Source organism: Dipodomys merriami, unplaced genomic scaffold (assembly GCF_024711535.1).
Source record: "Dipodomys merriami isolate MVZ:Mamm:240054 unplaced genomic scaffold, mDipMer1.0.p SCAF_10, whole genome shotgun sequence".
NCBI lineage: Eukaryota > Metazoa > Chordata > Mammalia > Rodentia > Heteromyidae > Dipodomys > Dipodomys merriami.
In genome coordinates this window covers 46600268-46627659 of record NW_027202271.1, presented here as the reverse complement: position 1 = coordinate 46627659, position 27392 = coordinate 46600268, and the positions used below count along the sequence as shown (strand labels likewise).

Below are 27392 nucleotides of genomic sequence, written 5' to 3'. Positions count from 1 at the left end.
AAAAGCAAGAATGTATAACAGCCCACCCTCAGTTATAGATACTAACTGATTAAGATCGCCTTGCTGTCAAACAGCAAGCTCAAAGACCACACGCAAAGGAGGTTTAAGCTCAAATTTCATCCTCTATAAAAGATTAAAAATACAATTTAAAATATGTAATCTTCCAACAAGGAAATATTAAGACTAAAATCCTAGGAATGCTAGCACAATGATCGCTGATATGATTATGTAAAACTAGACTTGCAGGAAAATACATGCCCAAATTTTCAACCCACATGGAATTTTTTAACAGGCTAGTCTTTTTACTATAATACAGAAAGCCCTTACCTATCACAGGGTTGCATTCCAGAAACCCCAGTGACGAATAAATACCCGCAAAGTAGCAGCATTGTATTTGTTATTTATATTTTAAGGCTTTATAAACCTTTCCCATTCTCATTAATATTAACGTTGTTTATGTTTTTATATTTAAAAATTTCTAGGCAAAAATACTTAATATATACTGCAAAATCCTGAGTTATAGCAAAAACTCCACGATACAGAAAGTATTTTTTTTTTATTTTTGTCAGTCGTGGAGCTTGAACTCTGGGCTTGGGCACTGTCCTTGCACTCTTCAGCTCAAAGCAAAGCTCTACCGCTTGAGGCACAGCGCCACTCCAGTTTTTTAGTGGTTTATTGAAGATAAAAGTATCATGGACTTTCCTGCCCGGGCTGGCTTTGAACTGCGATCCTCAGATCTCAGCCTCCTGAGTAGCTAGGATTACAGGTGTGAGCCACTGGTGCCCGGCTTAGAAAATATTTATTTTTTTAAACCCCTGAAACTGCAATAAATGAACTGTGACACAGCAAGGGATGACTTGAAATCCAGGTGTTGTCAGTAATGGGGCTTGAACTCAGGGTCTGGGCACTGTCCCTAAGCTTTATTGCTCAAGGCTAGCCCTTTGAGCCACAGTGCCACTTCTGGTTTTCTGGGTGTTAGTTGGAGACGAGTCTCAGATTTTTCTGTACAGGCTGGCTTCAAACAGATTCTCAGATCTCAGCCTCCTGAGTAGAAAGAATTAGAGGCCCAGCTGAAATCCAGTTTTATTAGGCCATAAAAAATGTACACTTATTAAGCCAGGCGCCGATGGCTCATGCCTGTAATCCTAGCTACTCAGGAGAGGCTGAGATCTGAGGATTGCAGTTCAAAGCCAGCCCAGGCAGGAAAGTTCGTGAGACTCTTATCTCCAAGAAACCACTAGAAAACCAGAAGTGGTGCTGTGGTTCAAGCGGTAGAGCACTCGCCTTGAGCTGAAGAGCACAAGGACAGTGCCCAGGCCCAGAGTTCAAGCCCCACCACCACCAACAAAAAAAAAGTGCACATATTAATATACCACTTTATATATCACATTATGTATATGCTATTAATTGGAAAGATACTCAAATCATAAATATCAAGCCTCACCTTATTGGCACATGTCCAACATCAAAATTTTTCATGTAATGTGAACATTCCATATCATCATGAACGACACCTTTTCCTGTACTACCAAAGGTTTCAATGGCATACACTTCTCCTTCCTTCAAAAACATAAGGATCAAGGTGACAGAATAATTTAGGAGTAATTGCAATGATTTTTGTGTGTGAGTGGTCAGGGTCTTGGGTTTTCCCCTCAAGGCTAGTACTCACAGCTCTACTTCCAGCTTTTTGGTGGTTAATTGCAGATAAGTCTCATGGACCTTTCTGCCCAGGAAGGCTTGGAACCTCAATCCTCAGATCTCAGCCTCCTGAGTAGTTTAGGATTACAGACAAGAGCTACCAGTGCTTGATTCCAATTACCATTTTTATTTCCCCCTTGATGAGGACCTTATTCAACTTTTCTCTGCCTTACTTAGCACACTTTGACCATCTGCATATATATCCCTTATCAGAATTGTAGGCTTTAAATGGCAAGGAATTTTGTTCATTTCTATATCCCAGTATCTACTAAAAAAGACTAACAGATATAATGGTCAATAAATACTAAATACTGGATAAAAACAATACTTTGACAACCCGTTTCTACAGCTGACTGACCGACCCCTGGTTTGACTATAAACAATCTTCCCACAGCCCAAGTTCTGCAAGTATAAATGGTACCATTATGTTCAATATAATAAATTATCATAAGTTTTAAGTTGGGAGAAGGAAGAAAATGCTATCCACAGAAGTGCTGGGTTAGGGGTGTGGCTCATTGGTAGAGTACTTTCCTAACATATATATAAGGCCCAGAGTTTAATCCCAGTTACAGGTAAATAAAAACTCCAAACCCTTAATTGTTAACAACTTACATACCTCCATTCTTGTTGCCTCCCCTCCTTTCACAATGGGCACGGTTTTCCCAGCATGTATTCTATAAGGCCCAATTGAATGTCCATTTAGGTTACGGATTGGTTTCACTGTCATAGTAGAAATAGGGAAATACCCATTACTCAGGACCTCTAGAAAGACGGACTGTTGGCCTTTATTATGGTTATAAAAAAATCTAATCTCAGTGACAAAATTATAGAATAAACTGTGGGATAGTTACAATGGGAACATTAATCAACAATAAAAACAAAGCTATGGATACATGTAACAACTAGAATGTTATGATGAAATGAGCAAAAAGGCACAATTATATACAGCAATTCCACTAAACAAAGTTCAAAATTAAGTACAAATAAACAGCTGTTAGAGATACATACTAGACAAAGATGTAAAGAGAAGCAAATGCAAATCCGTTAGTAGTCAAAATAGTGGTTCACTAGTTAGGCTGCTGCAATTGGAAAGTCGTACAAGTTTTGTTTGAATATGTCCTCTAAAGCTCTTGTGTTGATCCACACATGTATTTGATCCACAATACAATGGTGCTGGGAGGTGGAATCTAATGAGTTAAGTCAAGAAAGCACTGACTCCATGAATAAATTAATGCTATTATCCTAGGAGTGGGTTCCTTGTAAGAATGAATGAAGGCCTACTTTGTATGCATGCTGGTTCTGTGTCTTTGCCCTTACAAGATGCCACAAAGTAACACACACAGCAAGGCCTTCACTAGATGGTAGCCCTTTGATCTTGGATGTCCAAGCCTATGAGAATTTCTGTTCATTATAAGAGTACTCAGTTGTAGGTATTCTTTTATGACAGCACAAAATAAACCAAGACAATGGGATTGAGCGGTTTCTGGAACACAGACAATACTCTTGAAAGAGATATGGTCACATCTTTGGCAATTGAGAAGTTGAATGGGCTTTGTGCTTTTTCAGTTCTACTCCATAAGTCTTTTAATAGTTCAAAAAAATAAATCAGGCAAGTGCTGGGGGCTCATGCTTGTAATCCTAGCTACTCAGGAGGCCGAGATCTGAGGATCACGATTCAAAAGCCAACCGGGGGGCAGGAAACTCAAGACTCATCTCCAATAAACCACCAGAAAACCAAAGTGGTGCTGAGGTTCAATGGTAGAGCATTTACTCTGAGTTGAAGAGCTCAGGGACAGTGCCCAAGCCCAGAGGTCAAGCCCCACAACAGACAAAAATAAATAAATAAATAAACTCTATAGTTCTAGAATCCTCAGTATGAAGATATTTTTCTTCTAGAGCAGACTAAGGTAGCAATATTAAAAAAAAAAAAAACTAGAAAATGACAAATTACAAATTTAGAGACAGCACAGAAAAGTAACTATCAAGATGCTTAAAAGAACCCTCATTAAGTAAGCTGAATTTTAAGATCTTGATGTAATTATTACAAAATCTGGCAAGCTGACCCCATAAGCCAATCACATTTTTTTGGGTGTGTGTGTGTGTCTGGTCGTGGGGCCTGAACTCTGGGCCTGGGCGCTGGGCGCTGTCCCTCAGCTCTTCAGCTCAAGGCTAGTGCTCTACCATTTGAGCCACAGAGCCCTTCTGGCTTTTTGCTTATGTGGTGCTGAGGAATCTAACCCAGAGCCTCATGCATGCAAGGCCAAGTGCTCTTCCACTGAGCCACCTTCCCAGCATGCCAATCACATTTTTATCTTCAGAGTTTCTTAGCTATACCATCTAATATGTAGCTATACAAAAAAAAAAAAAAAAAAAAAGAATATAGGGATATCCATTTTTGCTTACACATATTTTAACACAGTACTTTAAATCTGAGGACAAAAGATTTAAAAGTAAGCTACAATTCTTTATTTCCTGATTAAGGAACATGAAACTAACTTTATGGCCCCATTCTGCTATGTGGTTTTTTTTGGAATTGCTCCTTAAAATTTAGCCCATTTCTTCATCCTCTCAATCTGAATTCTGTTATGTTCCAACTAAAAAACCTTATTAATACAGTAACATTTCCAAAGAGGAGTGATGGAGTAATAGAACCTAAAATGCTAGAGGAGCTTAATGGGAAAAATAAGAAGGCAGGTGTTAAGAATTCCAACCTTGGGATCTACTGACAGATATTAGAATTTTTAATAATTTCAGCAAATTCAGGGAACTCAATCTACAGGCACATTCAAGCAGATTTGTTGTTGAAATTTACTATGTAATGAATTTGGAGGGAACTAACCTCTATTTACAGTTTTGAACCTTCAAGTCAATAGGCTCATTGTATGGTACCACATTCCTCAAAATAGCTAGGCATTTAGTCTCTCAATCTTTTTCTCCTGGGTTAGATTGTGCTCTGAAAAGCTCATGTTATTAAAGTCTGAGGTGTTAACAGAAACAGACAAGACTAAAATTGTTTCTAAACTTTCTATTTTTGGTCGGCTGTGGGGCTTGAATTCTGGGCCTAGGTGATGTCCCTCAGCTCTTCAGCTCAAAGCAAGTGCTCTACCACTTGAGCGACAGTACCACTTCCGGTTTCTGGTAGTTTACTGGAGATAAGAATCTCACGGACTTTCCTGCCCAGGCTGGCTTTGAACTGCAATCCTCAGATCTCAACCTCCTGAGAAGCTAGGATTACAGCATGAGCCACCAGAGCCTGGCTCTGTTTCTAAACTTTTAAAAGAATTAGATAATATTTTGCAGAGGTAATACAGAAAAGTAGGTTTATCCTTACTCTTTTAACCCCCTGAGAGGAATATTTATAAGATTTTCACATGACAGTATTAAAAGCCAAACCTAGAGAAGATGTAAAGGAGATTATCTAGTACAATAACTTTCATCTCTTCCAGTCTTTATTTTTTGAGGGTTGTGGGGCTTGAATTCAGGGCCTACGTGTTGTCGCTGATATTTTGTGTTCAAGGCTAGCATTTTTTAACTTTAGCTCCACTTCTGGTTTTCTGGTGGTTAACTGGAGATAAGAGTCTCATGGACTATCTTGCCTAGGCTGGTTTTGAACCACAATCCTCAGATCTCAAGACTCCTGAGTAGCTAGGATCACAGGTATGAACCAAAAGCGCTCGGCTTCTTCCAGGTTTTTCACTGAGCTACTAAGAACATAGAAGAAAGGGGTAATAAGGTGGTATTTCAAATGAGATAGGGCAATGAATGTGAATAAAATAGAATCCTTCTTTGAAGACCAATGACAGAAAAAAGTTTTTGAATTATGGCAAAAATTATGGGATGCTAATCCTATCTGGTTATCATATACGTCAAGCAACTTTCTTAGGGAACAGAAGTAAAGCATCATAATCTGTAGCATCAATCTCAGAATTAGGGGCAAAAAGGGGAGAAGTGAACATTTAAGATTGTTGAATACAAACCAGGACAACGACACAGAAGTAGAGGGAATCAGGGAAAAACATACAAAAGTGGGACCCATCAGCTGCACTGGACATTGACCAAAATGAACTAAGCAACTCAATGGCAGCGATGGGAGGGAGGGAACAAGCGGGAAAGAGGGAAGAGCTGATGCTACCCAAAACAAAAGAAATGTACATATCACTCAATATGGAAGAAATAACTGTATTGCAAAGCTCATGGAACTCATGATATAGTCCATGATAGATAATTTGCTCCATGAAAGTTAGAATATGTTTGTGACTTTAACTAAGCATCACTATCCCACAATACTGTGAAATTGGGGAAATTATGTAACCACTTAATCACAATAAAAAATTTGAAAAAAAAAAAGATTGTTGAATACATGGTAAATTTCAAAAACTGTCATGTAATATATATTTCTCAAAAACAAATAACATGATATTTTTTAAGAACAGGGCCTGGGCACAGTCTCTGAGCTTCTCCTGCTCAAGGCTAGCACTCTAATACTTGAGCCACAGTTCCACTTCGGGCTTTTTTGGTAATTTATTACAAATGGAGTCTTTCAGACTTTCTTGCCTGAGCTGGCTTTGAACAGTAATCCTCAGATCTCAGCCTCTTGAATAGCTAGGATTATGGGTATGAGCCAATAGTGCCCAGCCAATCACAAACTCTTATTCAGGTAACTTTGGAACTTAAAAGATTACAGAATTTCTCTAAGGTCAATCTGCCTGGCCTCAAAGTATGGTTTCTAAATTGCTCTACAGTATGTCTATTCAAGTTTGAGTAGGTAAAGAGTATTTTGGCTTGCATTGACACCCCCTGGAATAGAGACCTAGAAGAGAAGATTTTCTGAAAATCAAAGCAGCAAGAAAGTTGAAGATAAAATGAAAAGGAACAATGGATATTGTCATGGTGACCAGACAGAGGAAAGGAAATGCAACCTGGCACACTGTAGAGATGAGAGTATCTTTAAAAACACAAATTAGTTTTTGCGACCTTTGATTACTAAGCAGACACTCTACCACCAAGCTCTAACTCCAGGCCCCAAGAATACTTTGATACATAAAAAAGGAAATTAAAGGGTTGAACAGAAAAAGATTAGCAATTGCCTCTAAGACTGGTGATAATTTTCAATATTGGTACATGGGAGAAGACTGTTATGGAAGGAATCACTGAGTTGGTCAGATGAGTAGTCATGCCAAAGTTAATTAAATCACTGATTCTGAATCTACACTCAGTATGCCAACACAAGTTAAGATGGTGCCAGAAGTCAAAGTGAGATAAATATGAGCAACAACAGACGCTGTCAGATCTCAGTGGAAGAACTGTAAGAATTGTATTTCACTAGGCCAAAAAACAACACCAACAAAAACCCCAACAGTGTACAGATGGCAATAGAAGAACACGATGCCAACTTTACTCATGTGAATTTCACAAAAACATGAAGTTACTAAAAGTGAGGGACAGGATACCAAGATAGTTTTGATTTGCAAGTCTATAATAAGGCTGAAATAACATTTTATCAAAGGAACTATTCTCTAAGAAATATATTATGTGTCTACAAAAAGGATTAAGCGAAGATCAGAAAAGTGAACTATGGCTGGGGAACCACCAGCTAGACCTGAGAACTGAGGGGACACACTGGTCCCTTCAATTAAAAGAATCAACTGCTCTCTAAGGAAAAGGCCTCTGGCTTCTGAATCCTGATTTGACTAGCCACGCACACAAAAGAAAACTTACTCAAATTCTGGCCACCTTAGGGTTGCCCAGATGTCTTATCAAGCATCATAGTAGATTAGTAATAGCTCTCAAGTAATGACTACAGTAATTATTCAATGAACTGAGCAGCTGACTAAAACAAGGAAATCAACAGTAGTTTTGTGAAGTTGATTTCACCAAACCTTGATAGGTCTTCCCATCTATTTCTACTTCATAGGATTCCATAACTTCTTGGATGGCCTCACCAACATCACATAGACGAACATCAATTCCAGCACACTAAAAAAAGAACAATATATACTTTGCTTTTCAAAGTGTAAAATTTTATCATGGCTTATTTTCTTAATAATTTAAAATAAAGGACAACAAGGAAAACCACTTTGTATATTATAAATACAACTGTACAAAAAACTTAGGAAGAATTTTAGAAAGAAGGTAGAATAATATGCACAAGGAGTACTTGCACAGGCATGTACACAGCACACACACATACATACAAGGACTAAACAAAGTAGAAATATGCAAAAGATACTACCGAACAGCATAGCTTATGGGTACAGAGTATAGGTGCACATCATTTTCCAGGATAGAATATACACTGAACACAAGTCTCATGAAGTTTTACAACATGGTATCTTCTATAACCAAAATGAGATGAAGAAATCAACAGTGAAACTAATACTAGGGAACAAATTGAAAAACTTGTGAAAACCAAAAACTTGTGAAAACCAAACACAATCATAAATATTGTGTTTTCTTGAGACAGGGTATGGTTGTATAGCCCAATCTATCAATGAACTTGCAATCTTTTTGCCTCAGTCTTCCAAGTACTGTGACTACACAGGTTACCATGCTCATGTAATACAGCATAGGAGCAGATTTGGAGAATCCTAATCTGGGGCCAACTTGAGCAAAAAAATTAATGAGATCCCATTTCAAATAAATCAATCGTGGTGGTATGTGCCTGTAATCCAAGCCATACAAATGCCACCTAGGTAGAAAGTTTACAGTCTGAAGCCACCCTCAAAACAAAAGACCCAACCCAAAAAAGAAGCAAAACCAAAACAAGAGCTGAGGATATGGCTCAGGTGATAAGAGTGCTTGCCTAGCAATCAAGAGTCTGAGTTCAAGCCAGAGTTCAAATAATATCTCAAAAAAACAAAAACAAAAAAACACACCAAAACCAAAGAAAACAGCAGGTGAGTTGAGAAATCTACTTTTCCAATTACTAAGTTTTCACCAAACATGGTCAAAAATAAATTTTTTTTAAATCAAAAGAAATTTCAAAACAAACTGCAGCTCAGTTGATATGGAAAAGCTGTATTTCAGTTTCGTGTTATTGTCAGTTGTATTTAATGTTATTTCTATGTTCTTAAATTTTGTGACAATTATACCACTCAAAAGACAAATGGCCAAGTGCCAGTGTCTCATGCCTATAATTGTAGCTACTCAGGAGGCTGTGTTCAAAGTTTGCCTCTGCAGAAAGTGTATGAGACTCTCTTCTCTATCTCCAACTAATGACCAAAAAATGGCAGAAGCGAGGCTGTGGTTCAAAAGGCAGGACACCAATCTTGAGCAGAAAAGCTAGAGTATAACACCAAGGTCTTGAGTTCAAGATTTAGCATTAGCATATGTGTGCATATGCATGCGGACACAAGCATGCACGCACATTTACACACAAATGTGAGGGAATTTGGGCTGCACCACGGTCTAGCAGGAAGATTAATTGATAAATCACAAAGAATTTGGGAGACAATGAAAATACTTTATAAAATTATAATTGTGTCATTTTGTATTTGTCAAAACTCACTGAATGCACAAAATTAAGTGAACCCTAAAGTAAGCTATGGACTTTGGGTGATTACCATGAGTAAATGTTGGTTCAATGTTTTTAATACCTGAGTTTGGGAAGTGAACAGTGTAGGAACTTTTATGTGTGTGGGCAAACATTGTGGGAAGTTGTCTATACTCAGGTTTGCTGTGAACCTAAAATTACTTTAAAAACTAGTCTACTAACAATAAAAATGAACTAAATAAAGACAAACACAGCCAATTCCACAAGCAATAAATAAATAACATCTGTCTTAATAGGTAATAGTAAGTTGAACCTTCAAAAAAGTCTGCAGTATATTACTATTATCCACCCAAGACCCTAAAAGCAGTAACTTAGGTAATTCCTCTTAACTACCCACAGGCCTTGAAACAGGATATATAAGTATTCAAAGTATGTTCAATGAAATAGCATGTAACAATTCGCATACATACCTTTATTCCAGTATTAGTGGCATCTTTTACAGCTTTTAACAACATATCATATTTGGGATTAAAAGTGACAGTAAAAGCACAGTCAATAATCCTACCTGAAAAAAAAAGTTCATCTTTGAGTTTACTGATCAACTTATCTACATTATAGCATTTTATTTATTCATTTGTTAATTGTGGGGCTTGAACTCAGGTCCTTGTCTCTGAGCTCTTTTGCTCAAGGCTAGCATGCTATCTATACCTTTGAGTTACAGCACCACTTCTGGTTTTTGAGTGGTTAATTAAAGATACAGAGTATCATGGGGACTTTTCTCAACCACCTGAGTAGCTAGGATTACAGATATGAGTTACCAGCACCCAGCTAGTATATTATTATTAGCCTTGCTGAAGGAAAAGAGAATGCTGGAAGCATTCAAAATAGAATGAAGAAGAACAGCATCCCAAGTCCCCAGAGATTATTTATAATCAAGCAAAAAGGTAGAAACCATTTAAATATTTCAGAATGAAATATATCATTACAGGGGTATTTGTTACTCCTAAGACCTAGGCAGTTATGCAAGCAGAGAAACAAGCAAGAAAAGACCAGGAATATAGAATAGCAGTGCAGGGGAGAAAATATGTATATGACCATCGGCTCAAACAGTGCCACTTATCCAATGTAGTAAAGCCTTAAAATAAACAAGTACTTAGTCGAAATTTGCTTTGTCTGCTGAGATAAAAATGTATTTGGGTTTAGGATTTGACATGATTGTAAAAAGCAAACAAATAGGGGCTGGGAAGGCTCAGTGGTAGAGCGCTTGCCTTGCATGCCTGAGGCCCTGGGTTCCATTCTCAGCAACACATTTTTTTAAAAAAAGCCGGAAGTGACGCTGTGGCTCAAGGGGTAGAGTGCTAGCCTTGAGCTGAAGAGCTGAGGGACAGCGCCCAGGCCCAGAGTTCAGGCCCCACGACAGGACCCCCCCCCCCAAAAAAAAGCAAACAAATAAAAAACATTTAATAAACTTAAAATAATGACTTGAATGAAAAGTGTAGGACTATATTCCTCATATCCTGATATAAAGATAATAAACCTCAATTTCATTCTTAGTAGGATGCCTTATTGCCTCAATATAAGTAGAAATTTTTTTTTTTTTTTTGTCGGTCGTGGGGCTTGAACTCTGGGCCTGGGCGCTGTCCCTCAGCTCTTCAGCTCAAGGCAAGCGCTCTACCACTTGAGCTACAGCGCCACTTCTGGTTTTCTGGTGGTTTATTGGAGATAGGAGTCTCACGGTCTCTCCTGCCCGGGCTGGCTTTGAACCGTGATCCTCAGATCTCAGCCTCCTGAGTAGCTAGGATTACAGGCGTGAGCCACCAGTGCCCAGCTATAAGTAGAAATTTAAGAGGCAAGAAAAAAATCTGAATTGCAATATTTATAGCTTCATCCAACACATAAATATTGCGTTGTTTTCTGCACCCTCCTTGGGGACAGGGCAGAGTGGTCAGAACTACTTCTATCAACTTACCACTTATATGTGTTCCAAAGTCTATCTTACAGATGTCATCATACTGTAATACAGTAGTGTCACCAGCATTAGGGGTATAATGCGCAGCACAATTATTGAGAGAACACCCAGTAGGAAATGCCAAGCCTGCATTTAATCCATTTTCTTTTATTAGCTTGCGAGAACAGTCTTCCAATTTTTCACTAAAACAAAAAGAAAACAAAACATATTTACTTTTATAATCCTGGGGGTTTTTTTGGACTTAAGTGCTGTCTCTGGCCTCCCTTTGCTCAAGGCTAGTGCTCTACCACTTGAGCCACAGTGCTACTTCCAGCTTTTTCTCTGATTAACTGGAGATAAAGAGTCTCACAGACTTTCCTACCCAGGCTGGCTTTGAACTGCAATCCTCAGATCTCAGTCCCGAGTAGCTAGGATTACTGGCATGAGCAAGCAACTGGCACCCAGCTCCATTTGTATATTCTTACAGCTCAGGAAATCCAGGATGCTTACTAAAATCCTTATTTGCCACACACAAGTGATTTGAACACTTTCTGGATATAATCTGATGCTATGCAAATATCTTTTCTAGAAAAGATAATAAATTCCACTTTTAACTTCATGTACATGAAAGTTTCAAATCAATATAAACGATTATATTTGCTCATGCTGTATATTTTAATTATCTAAATCAGAGATACCTTTGTACCAATTATTTCAAGGATTATTTCAATTATTTCAGTTATTTCTGCAGGAAAACAACTTTATTGGTTTATTATTTTTATACCTAGGCACTTCAAGAATGTATGCATTTCTCAGTCCTGGGGCTCAAACTCAGGGCCTGAGAACTGTCATCCCTGCATTTTTTTTTGTCAAAGCTAGCATTCTTCCACTTTGAGCCACAGTTCCATCTCTGTTTTTAGGTGGGTAATTGGAGGTAAAAGTTTCATTGACTTTTCTATCCAGCTGGCTTTGAACCTCTACTCTCAAATCTCAGTCTCTTGAGTAACTAGGATTACAGGCATGAGCCACTGGTACTCAGTTTGAATTTTTTTAATAGGGATTTCCAGACAGAATGTCAAGGTAATGAGTGTAAATACACCTGAGTGAACAAACACACAAAAGAAGGTGCATGTCGCCGGGTGCTGGTGGCTCACGCCTGTAATCCTAGCTACTCAGGAGGCTGAGATCTGAGGATCGCGGTTCAAAGCCAGCCCGGGCAGGAGAGACCGTAAGACTCCTATCTCCAATAAACCACCAGAAAACCGGAAGTGGTGCTGTAGCTCAAGTGGTAGAGCGCTTGCCTTGAGCTGAAGAGCTGAGGGACAGTGCCCAGGCCCAGAGTTCAAGCCCCACAACCTACCAAAAAAAAAATAAAATAAAATAAAAAGAAGGTGCATGTCTGGGCATCTCTTATGTTTCCTCATTGCAGTGGTACTCTGAAGAACTCAGAACATATTATATAAAAGTTTCATTAACCAAGAAGTAGAAAGCCAAACATTATGTAGTACTAAAATTTTTTTTAAAAGGCATGGTCTTAAAAATATATTCCTTTTACCAGATTTCTATCATTGTCATCCCAGGCTTGATCCAGCTCATAACATATTTTCTAACTTGCCGATGTGCTTCTGCAGCTTCTCGAAAATCATTCCAAATCTCTTCACTAGCTTGGTCTAATGCTTTCTTTTCTTCATTTGTAGTTCTCCAAGCAGCTGTTCGCCTTTACAATAGGCATAGCAGAATGAGTCAATAAAAAAAAAAAACAAACCCAGCACAACAAATATAAAAGCCAAGGAAAATTATACCAAATATTCAGTTTCTATGTGTCAAAGTTTCTGAAGTACTGAAGTACATACTTTTACCTTTTTAAAGATTTTTATAGCCAGACACTGGTAGCTCACGCCTATAATCCTAGCTACTCAGGAGTCTGAGATCTGAGAATCACGGTTCCAAAGCCTGCCCAGGCAGGAAAGTCAGGAGTCTGTGAGACTCTTACCCCCAATAAAGCACCAGAAAACCTGAAGTGGAGTTGTGGCTCAAGTGGTAGAGTGCTTGCCTTGAGCTGAAGAGCTCAGGGCTAGTGCCCAGGCCCAGAGTTCAAGCCCTACAATCAACAACAACAAAAAAAGATTTTTAGGTACACTAATATCCTATCAACACACCAAAAGAGAATCAGCATAGTCAGAAGTGTCCTAGAAATATATATACATATATTTTTTATTTATTTATATTTATTTATTTATTTTTGTCGGTTGTGGGCTTCAACTCTGGGCCTGGGCACTGTCCCTCAACTCTTCAGCTCAAGGATAGTGCTCTACCACTTGAGCTACAGCTCTACTTCTGGTTTTCTTGTGGTTAATTGGAGTTAAGAGTCACATGGACTTTCCTGCCCAAGCTGGCTTGGAATCGTGTTCCTCAGATCTCAGCTCTTCAGTAGCTAAGATTACAGGTGTGAGCCACAGGCATCAGGCTATGTCCAAAAATCTTGTGGGGAGGGAAAAAGCCATCCTTCTATTGCAAGTAATATATACACGGCTCCAAAGACATATCACAAAAATTAGCCAACAGGGTTAAGTACAACTGTCCTCAGTATGGAAGGCTGGTTCCAGAATAGGATAGAGGTGTCCTTACCATGGGGTAAGTGAGAGATCTATGGATGCTCAAGTCTGATATAAAATGGTGTTGTATTTGTATATAGCCTATGCACAGCCTCCTATATATAATCTCTATACTTTAAATACCTAATATAATGCAAGTGGTACATAAATAGTTGTCACACTATTGCATAAGGAATGTCAAGGAAAAACTGTCCGTGCAGTTTTTTGTAAGCATGATCCAGTGGGCCAACCCTAAAGACCTGACCTGGAAGTCCATATACATTTCCTCAAAACACAAGCCTATGAAGACTTCTGATTATATGGCTAGAAGTAACCCTTCCCCCTCCCCCCCCCATGTAAGGCATCAGGGAATGAATTCAGGGCCTGTGCGTGTTAAGGCAAACACCCTACCACTTAAAGCCACCTCTAGTGGAAGTAATCGCCCTTTCAAAGTCATGGTTCACTGAGCTGGAGGTATGGCCCAGTAGTAGAACACCTGTGTAGCAAGTGCAAGTCCCAATACCAGTTTGGGGGGGGGGGTGTGGGGGGAGAGACACAGCTCTATTTGTTAGGAAGAGGGAACAACTGGAATTTGAACTTTGAACTCAGGGCCTCACATTTACTAGGCACTTGCTCTACCACTTGACACACACCCCAAGTGTTTTCCTTGAGTTACTTTTTGGATAGTCATGTATTTTTACCCTGATCCTGCATTGGACTGTGATCCCCCTATGTCTACCATATATCAGGGATTATAGGTGTATGCAACCATTTGAGATGACAGTCTCACTAACTTTTTGCCTGAGCTGGCCTCAAATCACAACCCTCTTGATCTCTATTTTCCAAATAGCTAGGATTATAGATGAAAGTCACTATGCTCAAAGAAAAATAAGTCAATGAGTAAGTCAATAAAACAATACTACAGTAGAAGCTTTCTTGACCAACTATTTCAGCGACTGATGTTCCTAATTCCTTCCATAAAAAATACTGGTCAATGTCCATGCTGCTATGAATATCTGTGGCCGACAGTCTACTATTCTGATAATAACAACAGCATTAACTTAATATTCAACATTCATCTGTTACTTGTCCAGGTGTTTTATATATCACTCCTCTCAACAAGCCTATGAACTGCCCATTTTATGAATGAAGAAATGAAGCCCAAGTCACAAAGAAAACTAAGTGTTAAAACTAGGTATCAAGCCAAACGCCGGTGGCTCACACCTATAATCCCAGCTGCTCAGGAGGCTGAGATCAGGGGATCATGGTTCAAAGCCAGTCTGGGCAGGAAAGTCCGTGAGACTCTTATCTCCAATAAACCACTACAAAAACAGAAGTGGCACTGTGGCTCAAGCGGTAGAGCGCTTGCCTCGTGCTGAAGAGCTGAGGGATAGCGCCCAAGCCCAGACTTCAACCCCAGAACCGATAAAAAAACAAACAAAACCAGATATCAAATTATCTGCTGGGTTCCAGTTCCCATGCTTCATCAATCCGCATGCCACTGTGAAGTTCTGCTGACCAGCTGAATATGTATTCTTACAGAACACTTCTATGTATAAGTTACTTTGTACCTAAATCAGTTTAAGTCATCTGTACTTGCTGTAATTGTATAAATTAATAACATATTAACACTGACGCCTCTGGAAAACTTGAATAAACAAATCATCAAAGTACTTATGTCAAATTAAGTGTAGACAGCTAGGTACTAGAGGCTCATACCTATAATTCTACCTACTTAGGAGACTGAGATCAGAGAATTGAAGTTCAAAGCCAGCCAAGGCAGAAGAGACTAGGGAAGAGACTCTTACCTCCAGTTAACTAGCAAAAAGTCCTGAATTCAAGCCCCAGTACTGTTCAGAGTGCTTGCACATGCATGTGCACAGGGGCGTTCTCTCTAGCTCTCTCTCTCTCTCACACACACAACACACACACACAGGGGTGTGTGTATGTACATTTGGTAGATAAGATTAGTAAATGTTTTCAGGGAAAAAGATAAGGCACCAACCTTAGTATAAACTTGACTTCTTCTTCACAGAAACCCAAAATGAAAATTATAGATAATGCATTTATGAATATGGAAGGAAAAAGTAGAATCTAATGCAAATCACACTAAAATTTTGGGGTGAAAAATTTAATTTAGTCTTCATAAATATTTAATTTTTTAGTAATTACTTTGTTTTTTTAGGCAACTTCCTACAGGTCCGAATTACTTCGGATAAGAGGGCTTCTATTTTCTTTGTTCCTGTGAATAAAGTCATAGATTTTCAATAGTAAGGCAAAATTAAATCTGCTATACTGCTAAGGTACAACTCTCAAAAGTGATAATGAAAGTTATGATCCTTACCCATCTTGTGTGGGTGGATATTCGCACTCTTGTCCTTTGGGAAACACACCATTAGGATATAGGTCACATATTGGAACGGAAGGAGGGTCTGTTTGAACTTTTGCTGTTAAGGTAGGAACAAAGCATTAATTCCTGCTGTTAAAAAAAAAAAACAACTAAGCAGTTATTTCATCCTTCTTAGTATAATAGTTATTATAGTTCTTGTGCTTTTTTTAACTTCCATGGTTTAAATGTAAACCTCTAGTTAACATTAAAATCAAAGCACCAGGGGAGTCACAGGGAATGGCTGACAAAAGAAAAAGCTTATTTAAAAAAAATAACCTAAACTGGGCTCTAGTGACTCACACCTATAATCCCAGCTATTCAGGAGGCTGAGATCTGAGGGTCACAAAATAAAAAAAAAAAAAAAAAACACAAAAAACTAACCAAGTACTCCTCTCAAGAAATAAAAATGGAAGGCATCCCTCAAAATTCTGATTCACAAAATTTAGTATGCAAGATTTCAACTAGATTTTAAATGTTAATAATGTTAATCTCTAAAAGCCCAAAGGGCATCCAAGATTATTACATCTAACATGTTCTGAATTTTCAACCCAATCTTTTTACTCTTTTGGTTGGTTATGGGGCTCGGAACTCTAGGCACTGTCCCTCAGCTCTTTAGCTCAAGGCTAGTGCTCTACCACTTGAGCCATAGAGCCACTTCCCATTTTCTGGTAGTTAATTGGAGATATCACAGACTTTTTCTGCCCTGGCTGGCTTTGAACCATGATCCTCCTATCTCAACTTCCTGAGTAGCTAGGATTACAGGCACCAGCCATGGGCTCCCAGACTCAACCCAATCTGTATTTCCTCATACCACCCAATCTCCTTAGTCACCCTGGTATATTTCCAGGCCCCTGAACCCACTTGGTTATGCATCTACAAAAAGACAATACAAACAGAACCATACTTTATACATAGTTGAAATAGTACAACTTAAAAGTTACTAATGAAACTTCGCCAGCTGTAAATTTTAAGAAAATATAACCCTTCATTAAAGAGCTAACAGGAATCTTAATTTCAAAGATGACTGGTATATAGGATACAACTTACTCTATTACTACAAGTGAGACTACTTCAGCTACCCCTTGTAGAATTATTTGAATCATGCAAGGTTTAAATTCTAAAACTTGTACTCACTATCTTGCCCATGTAATTTTAACTGTATTTTTTTTGTCTTTTCTTTTTTTGGTACTGGGGATCGAACCCAGGACGCTGCACTTGCTAGGCAAGCGCTTTGCCACTGAGCTATATCCCAGCCCGCCCATGTAATTTTAACCTCTCTGCTCTGTATGGTATTTTCACAATAAAAAATAATAGTGGCTCATGCCTGCAATCCTAGTAACTCAGGAGACTGAGGAAGTGTTGCTATGGCTCAAAGTGGTAGAGCACTAGCTTTGAGTGAAAAAGCTCAGGGACAGTGCCCAGGCCCTAAGGTCAAACCCCATGACCAAGGTTAAAAAAAAATTATAAAACTTTAAAGAATTCATCCTGAACTTGTGATTAAATGAAATCAACTCACTAAAACCCTTCTTAGCTAATACCTATCGGAAATACTTACAAGATTGTTAAACCAAAGCATTATATAATTAGTTCCAGTAATTCAAACTCTTACATCTACTTCCCTGACAGATATTAGAATCTTAAACACTTCTTTCTACTTATGTGGTGCTGAGGAATCGAACCTAGAGCCTCATGCATGCAAGGCAAGCACTCTACCACTGAATACCTTCCCATCCCCTTAAACACTTCTAATGAAATCTTTTTTTTGGGGGGGGGTCAGGTCGTGGGGCCTGAACTCTGAGCCTGGGCGCTGTCCCTCAGCTCTTCAGCTCAAAGCTAGCACTCTACCACTTGAGCCACAGCGCCACTTCCGGCTTTTTTCTTTTTGCTTATGTGGTGCTGAAGAATCGAACCCAGGGCCTCAGGCATGCAAGGCAAGCGCTCTACCACTGAGCCACCTTCCCAGCCCCTTCTAATGAAATCTTTAAACCTGTAAGCTTACAATCACGACTTCATCAAATAAGATTAAAAACAAGATACTAACGTCCTCTCTTCTTCTTCTTCTTTTTCTTCTTCTTTCCAGTTGCTCCATCTCCATCACCATCTCCATCTAAGGAAAATAATTACAAATACACATCTGTTTAACTACCCAATAAAGAAATAAAACAAGCACAAGGAGATGTGTGCACATACTTTTAAACAGCATTTCATAAGGTTCACACAATACTCATAAAAATTTTTCTATGTTGCAGCTTTACATGTCAGTTTGACTTGTATAATCAAAAGCAATTTTTAATTTTATTTTGTGCTGGTCCTGGGGCTTGAAGGCAGGGCGTAGGTGCTATCCCTGTGCTTTTTTTGCTCATGGCTAGTACTCTACCACTCTGGCTTTTGGTGGTTAATAGGAGGTAAGAATCTCATGGGCTTTCCTGCCTGAGCTGGCTTCCAACTGCAATCCTCAGTTCTCAAGCCTCCTGAGGTATAAACCAGTGCCTGCCTCAAAAGCAATTTTTAAAAGTATTATATTAACTCTTCTATTCAGTAGCAACAGGAATTTACTGTGACTTTATCCAAAGGTTTACAAAGGCTTTGCAGTTAAGACAATTACAAAAGGACAATGTCGAAGAAATAACTATTGCAAAGCTCATAGAACTCATACATGTTATAGACCATGATAGACAATTTGCTCCATGAAAGTTAGAATGTGTTTGTGACTTTAACTAAGCGTCAATATCCCACAATACTGTGAAATTTGAGAAATTATGTAACCAGTTAATCACAATAAAAAATCTGGAAAAAGACTTCACATAGAACTCCCCTATGACCCAGAAATCCCACTTTTGGGCATTTACCCAAATGTTTACAAACAAGACCACACTAAAGCTACCAGCACAACTATGTTTATTGCGGCACTATTTACCATAGCTAAGATATGGAACCAACCCAGATGCCCCTCAGTAGATGAAGGGATCAAGAAAATGTGGTATATATATACAATGGAATTCTATGCCTCCATCAGAAAGAATGACATTGCCCCATTTGTTAGGAAATGGAAAAACTTGGAAAAAATTATATTAAGTGAAGTAAGCCAGGCCCAAAGAAACATAGGTCCCATGGTTTCCCTTATTTGCAATATCTAGTATATGCATGAGTCAAGCGGAAAAGGTCAGATAATGTGATGTCAGGAAAATGAACCCTTAGATATGTATTTTAATGTTTTTTTCTTTCATGCATGTGTTTCTAACGCATTTATAAGATTATCTCTTTGTTGCTTTGTATGTCCCTCCCCCACAGTATAACCCCTGCTTTCACTATATTTGATGTCAGTATAACTTGAGGAGGAGATGGGGAAAAACCAGTTGTTTAAGGATACAGGTGGACCTGTTGCAACAATGAGAAGTACAAGTTGTCACGTCCAAAACGAGCTTTACAACGTCGGTGCGGGGGGGGGGGGGGGAGAATGGGGGGGAAGGAGAAGGATTGGGATTGGGGGGGAGGGGGAGGCTGGGAAGGGACGTGAAGGGTAAACAAAAGGAGGAGGCTGCAATGCTTGGTAAGAAATGTACGCATTATCCTGCCCATGTAATTGTAACCCCTCTGTACAGTATGTTCACAAATAAAATAAAATAATAATAATAAAAAAAATCTGGAAAAAGATTTTTTTCCACTTGAAGTTAAAAATAAAGAAAAAGTAAATATTTAAAAACAAAAAAAAAAGGGCAAGTAAAAGCTGAGTTGGATATGGTAGTGTAAGCCTACAATCCCAGAACTTAGTTAGGATGAGAAAGAAGAATTGTGAGTAAGGCTAGCATGGGCTATGAAACAGAGAGAAGGAAAAGGGAAGTAAAGGAGGAAGAGCCTGATGCCCCAAAAACCAGAGTTGAGAACTATGTTGTGGTACCCAAATCTACCCACAAATCACATTGCTATGAAACACAGATGAATAAGATACTATCCCTATTAGAAGTTGATTGTTTTACTTTGTGAGGTGGTACAACCTTGAAACCTCAGCACATAGAAACAGGAGGATGGCAAGTTGAGGATACTCAAGGCTATCCTATATATAGAGCAAAATCTTGTCTCAGCGTCACTTTGGGTTCTCTGGTGGTTTACTGAAGAATGAGTGTCACGGACTTTCCTGCCCGAGCTGGCTTTGAACCAGGATCCTCATATCTCAGCCTCCTGAGTAGCTAGGATTACAGGAGTGAGCCACCGGAGCCGGGTGGGTTTGAGATTCTTATCTCTGATTAATAACCCAAAATTGGAGGCGTGACTTAAGTGAAATGCCAGCTGAAGCCCAGAGTTCAAGCTCCAGTATTCACACATACATACCCACCGCACACAACAAAAGAGGAGCAGAGAATATTAACTTTCTACTAACATATTCATCGTGTGTGGTGCTGACTATAGGGCTGGGCACTGTTCCTGAGATGTTTTTGCTCAAGGCTAGTGCTCTACCACTTGAGCCATAGCTCAACTTTTGGCTTTTTCCTGGTTAACTGGAGATAAGAGTATCACAGACTTTCTCCTATCTGGACTGGCTTCAAACTGTTATCCTCAGATCTCAGCCTTCTGGGAGCTGGGATTACAGGTAAGAGCCACTGGCTCCTGCCTTACATGAGCAATTTTTAAATGTATCTCATTCATATGTCTTAATACTACATGGAATATGTAAAATTATTGCGCTTGAGGAGGCACAGATAGACTTCAGGTTGAAAGCCAACCTTGCTCCCCAGCAAAATTCTGCCTCAAAGAAATATCCAGTCACACTGCCAGACACTGTTAACTCTTTGCACTCAGTATCTTCTTCCTTGACTATAATCCCTCTCTCCTTCAATATTTAAACTAGCCCATTTCCTACCTTCATTACCTCAGTCAACAGCACCAACATCCTGCTACCCAAATTCAAATGCCTATAATTCACTAATGGCTCTTCCTGCTCCCCAGATAGAAAGCTTCCATCGCTGCTGGACTAGACCGGCGGGGGGGGGGGGGGGGGGGGGCGGCAGTTCCCTGTACCTTTCGGATATATACAGTTCACAAAAATCATACATATTCTGCTCACTGGTTGCCCCCAGCTCTATCTGATTGTATTTGATAATTCTGCATGGCCTGTAAAAGAATTCGATAAATGTCCAAGTGGCCCTTGATAGGAAAAATGTAGATTTTTTCCATCCATGCATTAGACCCTTTTCATTTCTGTTATTATCAGTTTCATTAATGCATGCCTGGACTATTGCCAAGGAATCTTCCAAACCATCTCCTTGCCTTTTCTATATGTATTCTTTTTTTAGGATTCTCAATGGATCCTCTCAAATGGCCAGTTCGTACTGTTCATTATGCTTCAAAAACTCTGAGTACCATCCTGATTTAAAATGGTCTTTTCTAAGCCGGGTGCTGGTGGCTCACGCCTGTAATCCTAGCTACTCAGGAGGCTGAGATCTGAGGATCGCGGTTCAAAGCCAGCCCGGGCAGGAAAGACCGTGAGACTCCTATCTCCAATAAACCACCAGAAAACCAGAAGTGGCGCTGTAGCTCAAGTGGTAGAGCGCTCACCTTGAGCTGAAGAGCTGAGGGACAGCACTCAGGCCCAGAGTTCAAGCCCCACGACCGACAAAAAAATAAATAAATAAAATGGTCTTTTCTGTTTGGTTTTAGTCAAATCCTATTCCTGTCAGTGAGTGTTCCTCCAAATTTAATTATGACACACATATAAAATACCTTTTCACCTCAATTTTGTCTCCCTAACAGTTTTCCTAGAGAAGAAAAACTGAAACACTAATTTTCCAACCCCTCAAAGAATACTCATAACAACAGATCATACTAATTCTGAGTATTGAAATGAACTAGAAAAGTAATTAGTTCATATTGGAGAAATATTCTTAACATCTTCTTTAATATACTGAAGACTTCCAATTTGACGTCAAGAGATTCAGCTAACTTTATAAGTGAAATGTAAAAAGGTACATTTCAAGATTACCAGTGTCTGATATTCTATACACAGTGAATATGCAACCTTGAATTTATATATGCCTTTCTTCAAAACATATTCAGAGGGCTGGCAAAGTGGCTCAGTGGTAGAGCGCTTGCCTTGCATGCTTGAGGCCTTGGGTTCAATTCCTCAGCACCAAATAAGCAGAAAAATAAAAAGCTGGAAGTGCACTGTGGCTCAAGTGGTAGAGAGCTAGCCTTGAGCTGAATGAAGAGCTGAGGGACAGCACCAGGCCCAGAGTTCAGGCCCCACGACTGGATCCCCCACAAAAAACAAAAACAAACAAAAACAAATTCAGAATACGAAGACTAAATTAAGGTAGAATGAGACTAGGTGTGATTAAAGACTTGTGAGCAATGAATATGTCTTTTTTTTTTTTTTTGGTTGTGGCACCTGAACTCTGGGCCTGGGCGCTGTCCCCCAGCTCTACAGCTGTAGATCAGCGATTTACCACTTGACTCAGCCCCACTTCTGGCTTTTTCTGCTTATGTGGTGCTGAGGAATTGAACCGAGGGCCTCATGCATGCAAGGCAAGTACTCTACCACTGAGCCACCTTCCTAGCCCCTGAATACATCTTTTTAAAGGAAAAACAACTACTCATAGCTGGGTGCCGGTGGCTCATGCCTATAATCCTAGGCTTCCTACTGATGAAGCTGAGATCTGAGGATAGCAGTTTAAAATCAGTTTAGGCAGGAAAGTCCTTGAGACTTTTAGCTCCAATTAACCACCAGAAAACCGCAAGTGTCGCTGTCGCTTAAGTAGTAGAGTGCTAGCCTTGAGCTTAAGAGCTGAGGGACAGCACGTAGGCCCAGAGTTCAAACCCCATGACCAACAAAAACAACTACTCTAGACAGTTCTTGCAAATGTTGAAAAATATAACCCTAGGTTAATAATGCTTAAGGTAGAACAATCAGTTCTGGCAGTACATAGCTGCAAATTCAAAGAGAAAAGCCCCTTGCCTCCTGTGCCAGAACAGGTTGTAGAACAACAAGTTTCCTATGTTAATTTCCCCTCATTTTACCATCTGCACATCAATATGGAAAATTATAGAAGTTGCTGTCTTAAAAAAAAAATCTTTTTGGTGGTGGTGGGGGGAGTCAGTCATGGGCCTGAACTCTGGGCGCAGGTGCTGTCCCTCAGCTCTTCAGTTCAAGGCTAGCACTCTACTACTTGAGCCACAGCGCCACTTCTGGCTTTTTCTGCTTATGTGGTGCTAAGGAATCGAACCCAGGGCCTCATGCATGCAAGGCAAGTACTCTACCACTGAACCACCTTCCCAGCCCCTTAAAAAAATCTTATAGTATCTAAAGAAGTAAGGGTTAGGGAATTCCTAAGGACTCAGAAACATTCCAATATGCTTCTTGGAGAATGAAGAGAGATAGCTTGAATATACAGAAGAAAACAAAAAAAAGGAACAGACTTAGGATCAAGTGCTAGGTCTTAAATTATGGTTTTACTTAAAAATATGTATTTGCTGGGCTGGGAAGGTGGCTCAGTGGTAGAGCGCTTGCCTTGCATGCATGAGGCCCTGGGTTCGATTCCTCAGCACCATATAAGCAAAAAGAAAAAAGCCGGAAGTGGCGCTGTGGCTCAAGTGGTAGAGTGCTAGCCTTGAGCTGAAGAGCTGAGGGACAGTGCCCAGGCCCAGAGTTCAAGCCCCATGACCGGACCCAAAAAAAAAAAATGTATTTGCTGTGTTACCTTAGGCAACTCACATAGTCATCATTTTTAATCTATAAAACAAGATACACATAAAAGTATCCAATGACAGAACATATTTACATAGGAGCTGTTCAATACTACTAAATCAACAACCTCCTCAGTTTTATTTTTTCAGTATTTACCCCGTATGTGGTTAAAGTTTTGTGGAGGGTTTTTGGTGCTGATCCTGGGGCTTGAACTCAGGGCTTGGCTGCTGTCCCTGATCTTTTGTGCTTAGGGCTAGCACAATACCATTTGAGCCACAGATCCAATACCAGCTTTTTTGGGTGGTTAATGGGAGGTGAGAATTTCACAGACTTTCCTGCTTAAATCCACAAATCCCAGCTTCGCCAAAAGTTCTAAAAGCCAAGAACTTTTTTTCTCCTAGTACTGAGTTTTGAAGTCTGGGTCATGAACAGAAAAATAGGCACAGCTCAAGTTGAGATCTCTATTATCTAAGAGCTATTAAACATACTCCACTTACGGAGTTGCTAATAGGTATCTTTTCCTTATCTGTGATATTAACAAAACTTAACAAATGAAATGTCAAGAGAATAGTGTATATGGACAAATTTTTCTCTAAAGAATGTCAAATTTTCTATCTTATCTAATCACTAAGTTCTAATTAACCATATACCTTCATCATCATCATCTTTTTCTTTCTCTTCCAATGCTTGTCCCTCCAATTGTCTTGTTACCTCGTCCACTGTGGTTCCTAATTCTTTGTCAGGTTCCTGTTGCCCTGTTGATTGAATAAAATGGCTTAAGTCAAATGAAATTATTACACTTGATTATGTTGTAATGATTTCAGAATGTTCACAAATCTTTTCTTGCAAAGTCCTCAGAAAACAAAAGTAAGCATTACTGTGAATAATGTTAGGTGAAAAAAATTTTCATATCTTAGCAATGTCCGCTCATTAATTTCATTCAACAAAATATTCATTACACATGCTAGTAGCTACAGGATAAATTAAAAATGTGAGCTAGATCCTATTGAGTAGTTCAACTTTTAAACTTAGTAATTAACTATAGGAAATATTTTAATTGCTAGATAAATCTAAAGACAGACAATAAATGCAGAAGTCTATATATAGGAAGAGGAGGATTCATTTGGAATTATTTCTTCAAAAAGCAGTTATTCTGGGCTAGGCAAAATCAAATTATATAGGAAAAGATAGTCCACTAGTAAAATACAAATTCTTAAACTTCTAAATACAAGACCAGGACCAGCCTAGCTATAGGAGCAATATTTGTAGAAATAAAGAATACCCAGGGCACACAGTGAAGTGGCATTCTGGTTACTAAAGAGGATTAACATTGAGAAATACAACCATTGGAAAAAAACATATTAGGATCTAGCTTGCTGCACACCTTCAGGGGCAAACTGCAGAGTGTGGATTTCATTAGAAAGCAAGACACAATCAGCCACCACACCACATGTGTCTTAGGATTCTAATTTTTCTGGAAGAGACCCAAAAAAGGTAAAACTCGCCCTCTTTCTCTAATCAAAATCTTAGGATAAAGTTTTTCCGCTCATTTTCCATCACACACCCCCCCCCACCCCCCTCCGCAGCTGACTTTCATCAGACACGGGGTAAAAGTAACTAACAAACAAGCAACAACTAATAAAAAGAGCTTGGAGAAACAAATCGTGATCTCAAAAGAAGACACTGAAACGCTCCAGGTTATAAAACCATCCAGCTGCTTTCCCTTCCCTGATGACACCCAGTTCCACTGCCGGCCCCAGAATATCTCGTTCTGCACGGAGAGTTGGCATCTACAATTTACACCTTAGGAGCTTGACGGATGCTCTGGGTGGAGACTTGGACGGGTGAAAATTCGCACCGGCACCACTACCTCTCCATGACACCGACGCGCTGGCACCTCCGCAGATCCCCCAGTCTGATCCCCGCAATGACCACGGGGGGGGGGGGGAGGGAAGAATGCAAAACAACGTCTCACGAAACAAAACAAAACAATCCACATGGAAAACCCGGACGAGGGGGCGGGGGCGGGGCGGGAGCACGCGCTCGGGCTAGAGCTCCGTCCACCCCACCCCCACCCTCAACGACCCGAGGTCCCGAGCTGTTCCCGCGGAGAGGCGCTAGTACCGGTCAGAACGGGATTTTGGAGGCGCCCGAACGGCGCGGAAGATGGTAGAGCGGCGCTCGGTGCAGGGGTTCAAGCCCGTGCCGTGGCCTGCGTGGGAGCCGAGTTGTGGCAACACCAGGGGCGCCGGCTCCGCGACCTCCGAGTGCTACACTGAGGTACCATCCTCTCCCTCACCCCCAAACCCACCGCGGGGCGAAGCCGCCGCTCCTCCTCTCCGCCCAGGCCCGGCCACCCACCTCCTCCGGTCTGGGAACCCATCTTAGTCGCGAGCTCCGGATGCCCCGGCTCTTGTCATCACCCCCCCCCCCAGCCCTCCCTCCACTCCCCGCAACCGGGCCTCGGCCCAGGCGTTCGGCCATTCCAGGCAGCGACGGAAGAACCTCGAGATGTCCCTCTCACCTGCAGCAGCTCCTTTACTCTTCTTCTTCTTCCGTCTTTTTTTCTTGGCCGCCTCCTCCGCTGTCGAGGAAGCTCCTTCTTCCCGGTCGTCGGGATCCAGGTCACCATTCAGGTGGCTCCCGGAGGCCGCGGCCTCCTCCACACCCGCCATGTTGCCCGAGAGCGCGCGAGGGAGTGAGAGCGAGCGGCGAGGGCCCGGCTCCTTCTTCACCCACCTACACCAGCGACACCGGAAGTTGCTCTGGGCGGCTTGGGCGCGGGGAATGCTGGGATGGCGGGGGACTAGAGGAAACCCCCGGTGGCGGGAGAGCCGGAGTCGCGGCTGCCTCTGGGTAGAGCTGTGGTAGGTGAGAGGGGCGGGTACCTCGTGAGCCCGGTGAACGCCTCGGGCCTTCCTGGAGAAGAAGAAAAAAACAAAAAAACTGGCCGTGAGTCGGAGTGGAAGAGGATGCGCAGCGCGCGCGGGAGCCGGCCTCGCCCGTGGCTGTCCTGAAGAAGGGACGGGCCTGCCAGACCCGAGCAGCCCTGCTGGAGCCGCGAAGGCCAACCTTCCTGTTTTTCCAGGACGCTGCCCCTGAGCATTTTTGCTCAAGGCTAGCTCTCTACCACTGGAGCCACTGCCCCCCTTCTGGCTTTTTTGGGTGGTTAATTGGAGATAATGTCACAGACCTTCCTGCCCTGACTGCCTTCGAACCTCCATCCTCAGACCTCAGCCTCCTGAGTAGCTGGGATTCTAGCGCCCGACACTAGTCCTGGTTGTTTTTAAAGCCCTACTGGAAGCAGATACAGGAACCAAAATCGTGTGTGCATTTGTACAAGTTCCCCTTCCCCACCCCACCCCCTTCCTCCCCTCCTCTCTCTTCTCCCCTCTCAGGGATTGTGTTATTCCCAATCACAGACTGTGGCAAAACTGTCTTGGCACCTGAGATAATCTTGGAATTCTGTGATTGTGTACTGTTCTCTAAGACCTGGATGATTCAGAATGGGGGTCCTCTCACTCCTCTCATGTTTCACTTCATGACAAGAACTGTGGACAAGGACACCTAGTCTGTCCCGTGAATGTAGACGT

At 40.7% G+C, this 27392-nt stretch overlaps 2 protein-coding genes across 2 annotated transcripts in view; one reads left to right on the top strand and one right to left on the bottom strand.

Moving 5' to 3' along the window:
- Metap2 (methionyl aminopeptidase 2) overlaps positions 1 to 26688 on the bottom strand; it is a 28263-nt gene extending 1575 nt beyond the window's left edge. Inside the window, exons 1-10 of the mRNA XM_069990371.1 lie at positions 26324 to 26688; positions 24450 to 24554; positions 18163 to 18228; positions 16077 to 16179; positions 12694 to 12855; positions 11160 to 11341; positions 9661 to 9755; positions 7578 to 7674; positions 2315 to 2418; positions 1445 to 1560 (exon numbers count right to left, since the gene is read on the bottom strand). Of these exons, the coding sequence (XP_069846472.1) occupies positions 1445 to 1560; positions 2315 to 2418; positions 7578 to 7674; positions 9661 to 9755; positions 11160 to 11341; positions 12694 to 12855; positions 16077 to 16179; positions 18163 to 18228; positions 24450 to 24554; positions 26324 to 26474 (1181 nt within the window). The 5' untranslated portion in view covers positions 26475 to 26688. The remainder of the gene's footprint in view (positions 1 to 1444; positions 1561 to 2314; positions 2419 to 7577; positions 7675 to 9660; positions 9756 to 11159; positions 11342 to 12693; positions 12856 to 16076; positions 16180 to 18162; positions 18229 to 24449; positions 24555 to 26323) is intronic.
- LOC138805568 (uncharacterized protein C3orf20-like) overlaps positions 25988 to 27392 on the top strand; it is an 85906-nt gene continuing 84501 nt past the window's right edge. Inside the window, exon 1 of the mRNA XM_069990357.1 lies at positions 25988 to 26079. The gene's annotated coding sequence lies outside the window, so the exon portion shown is untranslated. The remainder of the gene's footprint in view (positions 26080 to 27392) is intronic.